The sequence below is a fragment of the Prionailurus bengalensis genome, chromosome B4, assembly GCF_016509475.1.
Source record: "Prionailurus bengalensis isolate Pbe53 chromosome B4, Fcat_Pben_1.1_paternal_pri, whole genome shotgun sequence".
Lineage (NCBI taxonomy): Eukaryota > Metazoa > Chordata > Mammalia > Carnivora > Felidae > Prionailurus > Prionailurus bengalensis.
Genome location: NC_057358.1, coordinates 129,909,048 through 129,920,363, shown reverse-complemented (window position 1 = coordinate 129,920,363; position 11,316 = coordinate 129,909,048). Strand labels below are relative to the sequence as shown.

General features: G+C 56.7%; 1 protein-coding gene across 1 annotated transcript; it reads left to right on the top strand.

Moving 5' to 3' along the window:
• Positions 1-1,802: 1,802 nt before the first annotated feature.
• Positions 1,803-10,708, top strand: MB (myoglobin). The gene is made up of 3 exons (XM_043563622.1): positions 1,803-1,978; positions 6,420-6,642; positions 10,013-10,708. Exons 1-3 carry the CDS (start codon positions 1,884-1,886, stop codon positions 10,157-10,159), a joined length of 465 nt encoding a protein of 154 aa, XP_043419557.1. The 5' UTR covers positions 1,803-1,883; the 3' UTR covers positions 10,160-10,708.
• The last annotated feature ends 608 nt before the right edge of the window (positions 10,709-11,316 follow it).

The window sequence follows — 11,316 nt, the reverse complement described above, 5'->3', positions numbered from 1 at the left end:
TTGGATAGAGCCCTGCCATTGGCTGCCTCGGGTTGGGTGCCAGTCCCGGTCCAGTCGGCTGTGATTGGCCGTGGGGTTGGGGGGGAAGCACATGGCCCTACATGGTCATGTAGGGACTGGGACAGAGCAGTCGCTTTTAGAAAGAGCTGTCTATGTGGGGTCGTCGTGACGGATGTGTCTATTACAGACCCAGGACAGCCAGGGCACTTGCTTATTCTTTTGGAACCTCACCGTCCACAGCTATAAAATGGGGTGATGCTCGTTACCTTGCGGGGCCACTGTGAAAATCAGATGTCATGCTGCCCAAGGAGGTGCTTTGTGAACCGTAAAGTCCTGTGTAGATGGAAGGAAGGGCCTGGTACGTTGATCATAGCACCAAAACAATGGTACTGTAAGCTCACTCCTTATATCTCCCCAAGGGACTGTGAGTTTCTTGAACACAGGGATGTGTTTATTTAGTTTTGTTGTCCTGAGCACGTGGCACAGTTTCCATCACACCAGAGGTAGTCTGTCACTATGTGAGGGATGGATGAATGGATGGATTATGGATGGATGGGCAGATGATGGATGGGGGAGTGGGTGGGTGGATGGGCGGATGGATGAACCCATACGTGGACGATGGAGAGATGCATGGATGGGTGGGTGGCTAGATGATGGATGGATGATGGATAAATACAAAGAAGGCCAACCATCCTCCCTTGGCTCCCTTGCAAGACCATCTATTTATTCAACAAATATTTGTTCAGCTACGATTTGGTACAGGGCACTGTGTGAGATCCAAGAGATACAGAAGTCAATAAAACATAAGTGAGTAAGGTATTCGGGGGCATGAACCCAAGAGCCTGACTTTCTGGGTTCAAATCCCAGCTCTACCATCAGCTATGACCGTGACAGGTTTCCCTAACCCCCCCCCCTGAATAAACGAGGATGATGCCATGTCTGTCCTAGAGATACTGCTGTCAGGGGGTTAAACAAGTTACCAAATGTGAAGTGCTCGGAGGAGGGCCCGGCATGTCCCTACACGTATCGGCTGCTCTAACACACTCGTGGCGGAGCCAGCATGGAAAGAAATACAGCACGATGAAGGGAGCCGTACGACAGGGGCGCCCACCCAAATAAATGGAAGGAGGAGGACACTAATGGGGCCTCGAGGGGGTGTGCCAAGCAAAACTTCTCAGAAGGAAATACTTGAGCAAAGGCCATGAGGGCCACGAAGCCAGTTTTCTGGGTGGGGTAGAAAAACCCAGACTCCAAGAGCCTGTGGATAGACGCCCAGCTATAAGTAGGAACCACCTCTGCTCCCTCCCCTCTCTCACCCCCACCCCCACCCCCACCCCCCCGCTTCTGGCTGGGTAGGGGCTCTCTGGCAACATGGGTAGACTGTGGACAAGGAGACTGCTAAGGACCAGGACAGTCCCAGGGCCAGCCCAGGAGCCGCTGCCCGAGCTTGGAAACATGACAGTTTCCTTGGGATGGTTGACAACGGGGAGAGTTGAGTTTCAGGCTGCTGGCGTCGGCCTTAGTGGTGCCCTTTCTGCTGGCCTCTGAGACTCCACACAGTGGCCCAGCCTCCTCCCCTGCTCTTGCCACATACACAAACACCCCCGCGCCCCTGTGGCCTGAGCTGTCCTACCTCCCCACAATGGCACCTGCCCCAAAATAGCTCCCATGTGAGAGCTACAGAAAGGAAAAGATTAGACCCCTCATGAAAAGGAGGGAGGAGGGAGAGGAGGGGAGAGTGAACGAGCCGTCAAGTGATCTGTGTCGAGCTTCAGGGAAGGTATAAAATCCCTTTGGGGCCGGGCGGTCTCAAACCCCGGCTGTCAGAGCCAGGACACCGAGTCGGCCCGGACTCCCTCTTTCTGTCTTCCTCAGACTGCGCCATGGGGCTCAGCGACGGAGAGTGGCAGCTGGTGCTGAACGTCTGGGGGAAGGTGGAGACCGACCTCGCGGGCCACGGGCAGGAGGTCCTCATCAGGTAAAAGGAAGAGACCCCATTGCCTCTGTCACCCACTCCCCAAAGATCAAGGGTGGTGCCTGCAAGGCGGAATCGTTGCCCAGGGTTGACCAGTTGGCTGTGTCGGTCGACTTTGTTAACACCTTCACTTGGTTTTCCTTTGCTCGTGAGTGTCAGGGACTGGCGTCCAGAAAGGAAAAGAGATCCATCCCGGGCCTGTGCCAGCAGTGGGAGAAGCCTGGTGATCAAACCCCGGATGCCTAGTGCCCACCAAGAGGAATCCTAGAATCGTAGGCAGTCATAGTTAACAAGGGCCCTGAGAGATCCCGTCCAGACGCTTCACTAAATGGACGAGGACAAACAAGACCTGAGAGGGGCAGGACCTCCCCGCGCCACAAATCCGTAGAGGTCTATAAACTGTCAAGACTGAGACATGGCCTTCAAGATAAAGACTTGGCTAAGTCAAGATAAGACATGGCCTTCAAGATAAAGACCCACAGGCTCTAGAGCTGGCTCGGCTTCCGAACCGCTGTGTGACCTTTGGGAAGGCACACAACCTCTCTGAGGCTCAGTTTCCTCTCCTATACAATGGGCGGGGGTGTTCCGTGCTACCCTTTAGAGTAGAAGTGAGAGTTAAATAAGATAATGCATGTAAGGGGCCTGGTGCTGTTCCTGGAACATAGCAGGTTCTAGAAGATGTTAGTAGTTGTTACGGATGGAGCTAGCTTAAGGACCTGCGAAGTATTATAATTAGAAAATAGAAGACAGAGGCCCATTAGGGACTTTTGATGTTGAGGAAGTCTTGAATTTGAGAGCTCTGAATAGTGTGGTCTCCAAGCACATCTTGACTGCAGGGGTTCCTGAACAAACAAAAGAAAACAAAATTCCAAGCGTTGTAAATAAAGGATGGTGTGTGGCTTGTAAACAGAATTTTATTTTCTCATTGCCTTCCACCCCAGACGGTGTGAGACCCCTCTTCTCCAGGCGCCTTCTCTCATGCTCTGGGCCAGCGCAAGTCAAATATCTAATGGGGTATAAATCCACATTTCTGCACCTGGGAGAAAGTGGCCCTGGGGTGGCCACGAGTGAATGGATTGTCCTTCACGCTTTCATTTACAGACGAGTTTCTCCTTCGTCACGAGCCAGGTTTCCCTCTCCCACTCAGATGCTTTTTTGGTCTCCTTGGGCTGCACTTCTATCCGGCTCCCATGTCTGGATCCGTGATCCGAAGTCTGAGCCCTGAGTCGTCCACGCTAGAAACACTTGGGGAAGGATGGTCACGTTCTCTGTTTACTCCGACTGGCATCATGGGGGATGTTCCCTGTGTCTTTCTCCTCCTGTCCCTGCCAGCAGGCCGCTGGGGCTGCCACGGGTCCTGTTGGATGGGACAAAAGTTTCCCCCAAGTTGACATCAGCTCCTTAGGCACCTGTGCTGTGTGACCTTGGATAAGTCACTCCTCCTCTCTGAGTGACTCACTCCTCCTGCTTGCCTATCGGTTGAACGAAGCGATTGTCTGCCAGGGTCTCTGAGGTCCCTCTCCGCTCTCATGCCCTGGCATTCCCTGAGCCCATGCTCCTCCCTCGCTTTTGGAGAGGAGGCAGGGGAGTTGGGGCTGGAGACCAGTTTGCAAAGCACAAGTCTCTCCAAGGAGATCTGGGGGCCATTAGCCCCCAAGGCAGCGACTTGAAGGAGACTTGGGGTATTGTGTCATCAGGGGAAACCTTCCCTCCCTCTCCAGAGTGGATCAGGGACACCTACCAAGGGCCAGGGGCCGGGGATGGGATGTGATGCCTGAGACTCCTGGCCCCTGGAAGGTCCCAGAAAGCCCAATGCCCTGTCATGCCTTAGGCTGTGGGACACGCAGAGACCATGCCAACGGGTTCTGCCCTCTTACTGTGCGGGGTCCGGGGAGGAGGGCCTCCCTGCGTGTAGAGGGAAGGGAGGGGGCGCTAACCCCCAGAGCTGCACCTGCCTCTGTGGGAGCTGGCCACTTGATTCTGTTCCAGAGGCTGAGCCGGGGCTTTCTTCCTGACCTTGGCAAGGTCACTCCTCCTACTCCTCTTGTAAAAGACGGCATATTCTGTTCAGCGGAGCCTGGTAACAAAACACTGAGGGCTTTGCTGCAAGTCGCGAAAGACACCCCCAGCCCCCGGGGCTCGCCGCTTCCCGTATATTAACTCAGCCTCCCAAGCACCCGATGAGGTAGATATTAGGATCACCACACTTAACAGAGAGGTTAAGTAACTTGCCCCAAGTCGCACAGCTGGAATTCACATCCAGGCGGCTTGCACCCAGCACGGCTGCTCTGGAGTGCTCTGCTCTTGGCACATCAGAGCGGGGTTGCCCTGCCCAGCCCGGTTCTTCTGCCTAGAGCAGGGAAGGCATTCCGCAGGTCGGAGTCTCCATCTCCCATCTGGGTGTCCGATTGGGCCTCCGTTCAGAGGACAGCTGGGAGGTGGCCTCCTTTCTCGCTGACTTGCCTGCAGGCCTGCGAAAAGCGAAGCAGGTGGACGTAGGATTGAAGCTGAAGACGCAAGGCAACTGAGGGCTCCTGAAACAGGAGGGAAAGTCTGTCCATCCTTTTCCGCGGGCCGACGGGCTTCGTCTGTCCATTTTCCGGGGTGCTGCCCTTAGGCAGATCCAGGTATGGCCTTCTGTGGCTGCCTGGGGCTCCCAGCTGCAGGACTTTGGGCCAAGGGAGGGAAGCGGCTGAGTGATGCCAGAATGATCTGGTGGGCACTCATTGGCCTGGTTTTCCTGCACCGTTGAAGGTAAATCTGGGCTCGCCCGCGGGCTGACTGGCACAGAGTGGAAGGTGAGGCAGGGGTCCAGCCTTACAGCTGGAGGCTGAAATATCAGCCAGACCAACCCTTTTGGTTTATGGATGGCTGGACCAGGACCCAGAGAAGCTGAGTGACTTTTTCAATGTCACACAGCCCGTTGGAGGTGGACCTGGGACCAGAACTCAGCTTTCGTAATTCTCATCCCCGCGTTCTTTCTCCCAGACATCTGGGGGGCTCCCCAAATATCTGAGATCCCTGGTTGCCTTGGGTACCAGGTCCTTGGCCCTCTTCTGCCCCAGATAGGCTCCCTCCAGCGTCCCGACCTCCGACCTTCACCTGTGGGTGCTAGGTCTCACCTCTGCCAGGCAGGAGTTCAAGGATCATTGTCACCAGATAATAATAGGACCCTTGGGTGAAAAGTGCCAGGGATGAGCTGTCCCGGCCACACAGGCTTGGCCGGGCCAGGACGGGGGGTGAGATGGGGACGTGGGGCATGGTTGTGGATCGCCCTGGGTGTTCTGGGGGCTGCAGGAGGGATGAGCTCCCGGGAGAAGGGTGTGCTCCCTGTTTGTGCTACTTGGCGCACACGTGTGTGCATGCACGTGAGTATGGGTGTGTGCTGTGAGATGCTTTCACACACCGGAGTGTGTCCACCGCAGGGCTGAAGAAGTGAGTGGCTGAGCCAGGAAGCTACAAAAAGAGGAACCTTGCAGGGACCCGAAGCCATTAGACAGGAGGAGAGGAAGGCTGGGGAGACAGGGCCACTCCTGCAAACATTTCAGGGTATGACAGGGAGAGAGAGAGAGAGAGAGAGGGCGCATGACTTATAGAACCATCCGATCTCTGGTTCGGGCTTTGCCACCGACCCATGTCACTTGCCTCTGTGCTCCATTGGCCCACAGTGGAACGGGGACAGCCACCTCCCACCGAGGCGGCAGGTATGGCTCCCTTTAACCGACACCCAACTTTCCAGAACAGGAAAGACCGAGCTCCAGGGCTACAGGTGTGGCTCAGGGCAGAGTCCCTCTGCGGCTAAGCTCCCTGGCTCCCTGGCAGGAGCGGAGACCTGGTCTTTGGCAGGTGGCTCCCTCCCTGGGCCTCACCATCTGAGGGGCCTGGGAGGTACAGGGCGTCTGAGCAAAATAAGCAAGGACTTCCTGAGCCTGAGAGCTAACACAGGACGTAGTGAGTCTCCTGTAGCTGCAAGTATTTAAGCAGCCAAAGGATGATCCGTAGGCAGGAAGCTTGCAGAGACGGTCCCCTGCGCGGTCGATGTCTTGAGTCACGCAGACCTGCTTCCACTTGGCCCTTCTGCCTCGTACCCGTGATGCGATTTAATCACCTACTCTCCAGGCGACTCAGAGAAAATCGGGTGGAGCCAGGGAGCGAGGCAGGCACATCTTTCCTTCCTACCTCTCGAGTAGCAATGAAGAGGCAGATGCTACTGACCCGAAATAAGCAAGGCAAGCCTTTACACAGCCCACCGAGCCCCCACAGCGCTGCTCTAGGTAGGCACCGGTTATCCCCTACGCTTGGGTGAGGAAGCAGAAGCACAGAGAGAGGTAAAGCGAATGGCCCGACGTCACGCAGCTGGGAAATAGCAGAGCCGGGACTGGAACTCGTGTGTCTCACCACCTCCAGCCCCTGTGTCTGACTCCAGCCCCCCTTGTGCCCGCAGCCTCTTCAAGGGCCACCCGGAGACCCTGGAGAAGTTCGAAAAGTTCAAGCACCTGAAGACAGAGGATGAAATGAAGGGCTCCGAGGACCTGAAGAAGCATGGCAACACGGTGCTCACCGCCCTGGGGGGCATCCTCAAGAAGAAGGGCCAGCACGAGGCGGAGCTGAAGCCCCTGGCCCAGTCACATGCCACCAAGCACAAGATCCCCGTCAAGTACCTGGAGGTGGGAGGCAGGGCAGGGGCGCGTGGGAGGGTGGAAGGGGAGGCCTCGAAGGGCTGGGATTTGGGGTTCGAGTCCCGGCTCAGCCACTGACTTGTGGGTGACCCACGTCATTCCTCTTTGAGCCCCAGCTTCCTCCTCTGTAAAACGAGCTGTCACCCCTGCGGTCACTGAGAGGAAACCCATTTCTCCCCTAGATCGGTATGTCGTCCGGGGAAGTAAGGGAGATTGGATGTTGGGGGCACCACTTGCACTCCCCCCACCACGGGGAGGTACCGTTATCACACCCACCGGGCAGATGAGAAAACTGAGGCACAGGGAGGGCAATAGCTGCCCACAGGATTCAAACGAGGGCTCTACTCCCCCCAGGCCCTCGGCGCCTAACCCCTGTGCCATCTGGAGCCTGATGTGTGCAGGAGTCGTGAGGCAGGAGTACAGGGGCGGGGGCTCGATCCTGGGCTGGGGATGGCCAACAGGCTGGTGATACAGGTTTCCAGCATCTTTACAGATGAAGAAGGAGAGGCCTCGGGTGTCCCAGGCAAGAGAAGTTGGTTTGAACCTCCTGTAAGGGGCTGAGGAGTTGGGTGGGCAGGGGAGAGCCTGAACTGCCTTTATAACCAGTGGGAGGAGGGGTGTGGCAAGAGGGAGCAGTGAGATCTGGGGGATAAAGGGCCTTCGGGATAGGTGCAATCCCTCAGGATGGGAGCAGCAGGCAGGCTGATGTAGCGATGAGGATAAAGATAGCGGTGACAGCTACCAGTTAGGATGGGCATTCGCCTGGATCACTGCGTGGAATTCTCGAAATCTCCCTGAGATTGAACGCATTCAGTGTCCTCTTTTTCTCTGATGCAAAGGAAGTTCAGAGCTAGGGAGTCCAGAGCTGGTGTGGGGGCCCCACAGTCACCGAGCATGCAACCTCTTTCATGCCAATGTTGGCATGAGTCCTCAAAGTTGACTCATGGTCCAAGATGGCTGCTAGAGCTCCAGCCATCTGGTCCACGTTCCCAACAGGAAGCAGGAAGAAGAGAGGAAAGCTCTCTCTCTTAAGGAGTCGCAGAAATCCCACCCAACAGTTTCCTTTGCATCTCGTTGGCCAGAAGTTAGTTACAAGACCACACCCATCTGCATGGAAAGCTGGGAAATGTGGCCTGTTGCCACTGCAAATACAACCAGTGTTCTGTTACCAAGGAAGAAGGAGAAAATGGACATTGGGCAGGCAATTAGCAGACTCTGTGCCAGGCAGGTACCCTTCGCATACTCACTTTACAGATTTGGAAACTGAAGGCTCAGAGAGATTAGGTAGCTTGCCCAAGGTCACACAGCTAATAAGCCAGTAGGTACAGTCTGATCAACGGTACTCCGGAACTCAAGCCCTTGACCCTTGCGGTACAATATCTCCCATCCGCCACCGCCACACCCCTCGTCACCCTCTCAGCCTCACCTCCCTGCGCCCCAGCTGCCCCCGCAAATCACACGTAGACAACCTTGCCCGCCCATCCCACTCAGCATCACAGACACAAGGAGCCTGTCCTGCCTTTGAGATTCCGTGCCTGCTGCGGCCCCTGCCCTCCCCATCTTCTCTTGTCAGCAAATCCCTGTCCATCCTCCAGGGCCCAGCTTAGAAGCCACCTCCTCCGCACGCGGCCGGCCGTCAGCTGCTCTGTCCACCGGCGCCCTCCCCCCCCCCCCCCCCCGCCCCCCTGCAAAGGCGCTTTATCCTCATTCTCTGTCACGGCGCCTGCCCGGCTGTACTGTAACTCATCTCTTTACCCAGCTGTCTCCTGGCTGGGACATGAGCTCCCCGAGGGCAGACCCTGGCTCTCGCGTCTCTGAACCCCAGTGGCGTGGGGGTGGGCTCCCAACACAACCGGAAAGACGTATCCCCTCCGGGGGGGACAAAGGAACAAGGCTCAGAAAGGGAAGGTAGCACTGGCAGCTGGGGGACCGGAAACCAGGTCCGCTGAAAACGAGCTTAGTTTACTGCGTCGATCCCCCAAGATCGAAGGCAGGGCCCGTGTCTGTTCCTCCCCTTCCATGCTCTTCATAAGTCACACATGAGGGTCACGGCGGAGCTGAGCCGGGAGGTTGGGTATCCCACGTTTTCCAGGGGCGGGGCTTACTCCACGGCAGCCCGAGCCCCCCCACCTGCCCGTGGTCACTTGCACTCGGGGCGCCCCGAGAAAACGGGAAAACGAGGTACGGTCACCACCACCGTCCTTGGCTCTGGCGGCCGTTTGCCCAGCCCCCCCGCCCCCCCGGGGTGCAAAGTCCTCTTGCTACGTGACCTCAGTCTGGCTACTTTCCCGTCGCGGCCTCTGTAAAGTGACACCGCCTGGTGCGCCGGCCAGGGCTGTGGTTGACATCAAAGCTTGATTCACTGTCGGAAGAGCACAGTAGCATTTTACGCCCATGAGATCGTTGAGTCGCTAAAGCCGCCATGCTGTAGGTGTTCCTGGTAAGGAAATCGTGGGTGCCCAAGCAAACGTGATGGTGACAGCGAGGCTGACAGAAGACAGTGTGGGTCCTGGGGGCAAGCCATAGGCCAGATCCTTCCCTCTTCTTCCCTCCTTCCCGCCCACCAAGAATTCTGAGCACCAGCTCTGTGCTTGGCACAGAATATAGGATGCTCTGCACCCCCGCTCCGCCCCCAATAGGCTGCTTAAAGCAATAATCCTATGAAGCCATTAAATGGAAAAAATAAATATACATAGATGGAAATAGTTTCTTCCTTAAAAAACATTTTTTTAACGTTTATTCATCTTTGAGAGACAGCGCGTGAGCAGGGGAGGGGCAGAGAGAGAGAGAGAGAGAGAGAGACAGGATCTGAAGCAGGCTCCAAGCTCTGAGCTGTCAGCACAGAGCCCAACGTGGGGCTCGAATTCACAAACTGCGAGATCATGACCTGAGCCGAAGTCGGTCACCTATCCAACTGACCCACCCCTAGGCACCCTGGACATAGTTTCTTTCTATCTAGCTTTTCTGACTGCAAACTCCTGGACAAAACCATGGAATGGGAGCATTCCCCTACTTTCTGCTGTCTGCATGGAGGCGGCACCCGGGCCCTTGTCTGGCCGCAGCTGGACCCACATCCTGAACACTAGCCAAGGAGGGTGGTGGGTGAGCCGACCCACTGGGCCGCACAACCTTGGGTCTGTACTGGGACGGGCCTGGTCCCCCATTTATACCTGTCTCCCGGGGTTGCAGGGATAAAAGGAATTCATCTCAGAGACCACTTGGAAGCATGCCTGGTATACAGTAAGCGCTCAATAAATGGCCCTGAAATAAAGAGAAGGTGGGACTCAGCCTGATTGCCCCCTGGCTCCTGGCTTGTCCGCCCCCATGACCAGCACCCCTCTCATCCATCCCGCTGCAGTTCATCTCAGAGGCCATCATCCAGGTTCTCCAGAGCAAACATCCCCACGACTTCGGCACTGACGCCCAGGCGGCCATGAGAAAGGCTCTCGAGCTGTTCCGGAACGACATTGCTGCCAAGTACAAGGAGCTGGGTTTCCAGGGCTAAGCCCCTGCACGACCCCACCCCCACCCACGGGGGCGCCGGGCCCCAGGGGAGGGTGGCGCTGGGTCTCCTGTAGCCGCGCGTAGAGTTTGCTTCTGAGTGTCTGCTTTGTTTCTGAGAGGCGGCTGGGGGAGGGGAGGGGGGGAGGCTGTTCGGGCTGGCTTCATCTGCCTGGGGGCTCCTTGTGGGGGTCATCACCCCGGGAACCGGAAGTGTGGCCCTTTGCTCTCTGCCGCCCGCAGCCTCTCTCCTCTCTCCCCGACTCCAACCCAATTCCTCCAATCTCCAAACCCAACCACACCCGTCACCCGCGCCTCTAATCCCAAATCCAAGCCGTAAACATACAGATTCTCTGACCCATCACCCCCACCAGATACCCCTCTGCCATGAGAAACGGGTCTGGGCAGAGTGGGACAGCCACACCCATCCCAAAGGAGGTGGCAGGGCGGTGGGGGGTGGGGTGGGGTGGGGTGGGGGTTTCTGGAACCTAAGTGTGCCTTTTCAGCTAATGGAGTAACTCACCTGGTTTTAATAAAAGACCCTGCAACATGACAGTCTCTGCCTGGTGATCTTCCTGTCCTGGAGCAAGTGAAAGGGCCCCAAGGAAGAAATGGCTGGGATTGTGTGCGTGGGGAGGAGGCTGGGGGAAAGGAGAGGAAGGAAACTGGGTAAAGGAGGGAGAGGAGGGAGCAGGAAGGAGAGAGGAACGGATACCTGCCTTCCTTAGGTCACTCCTCAGTGGCAGGGACAGTGCCGGGCACAGGGGATGGCGGGGAGAGCCCCGTCTGGTCAGGAGAGCGGTCAGCAGACCTTTGCGGGAAGAGGCAAAAAATTGCAGGGCGCCCAGAGGAGAGGACACAGACCCGGGGGAGGTGGTCACCGTGGACACAGCAGCTTAAAGAACATGCCAAGGACACCAGCTAGTTAAGGGGCAAATCTGGGTTCAAAGCTGGGAAGGCAGCGGGGACTCCAGTCGGGGAGACAAAGAGGTGGCCAGCCAGTGGCAGGCACTGACCTTCTGGCCACAGAGAAAGGACAGACGCAAGGCGAATAACTTATAAACGCCGGCCAGGAGCCACAAGCGTATCTACAAATGCCGAGCACACAGACAGAATGTGTGATACAGCTGTGAGGACCCAGAATAAAACATTGGCATGTGA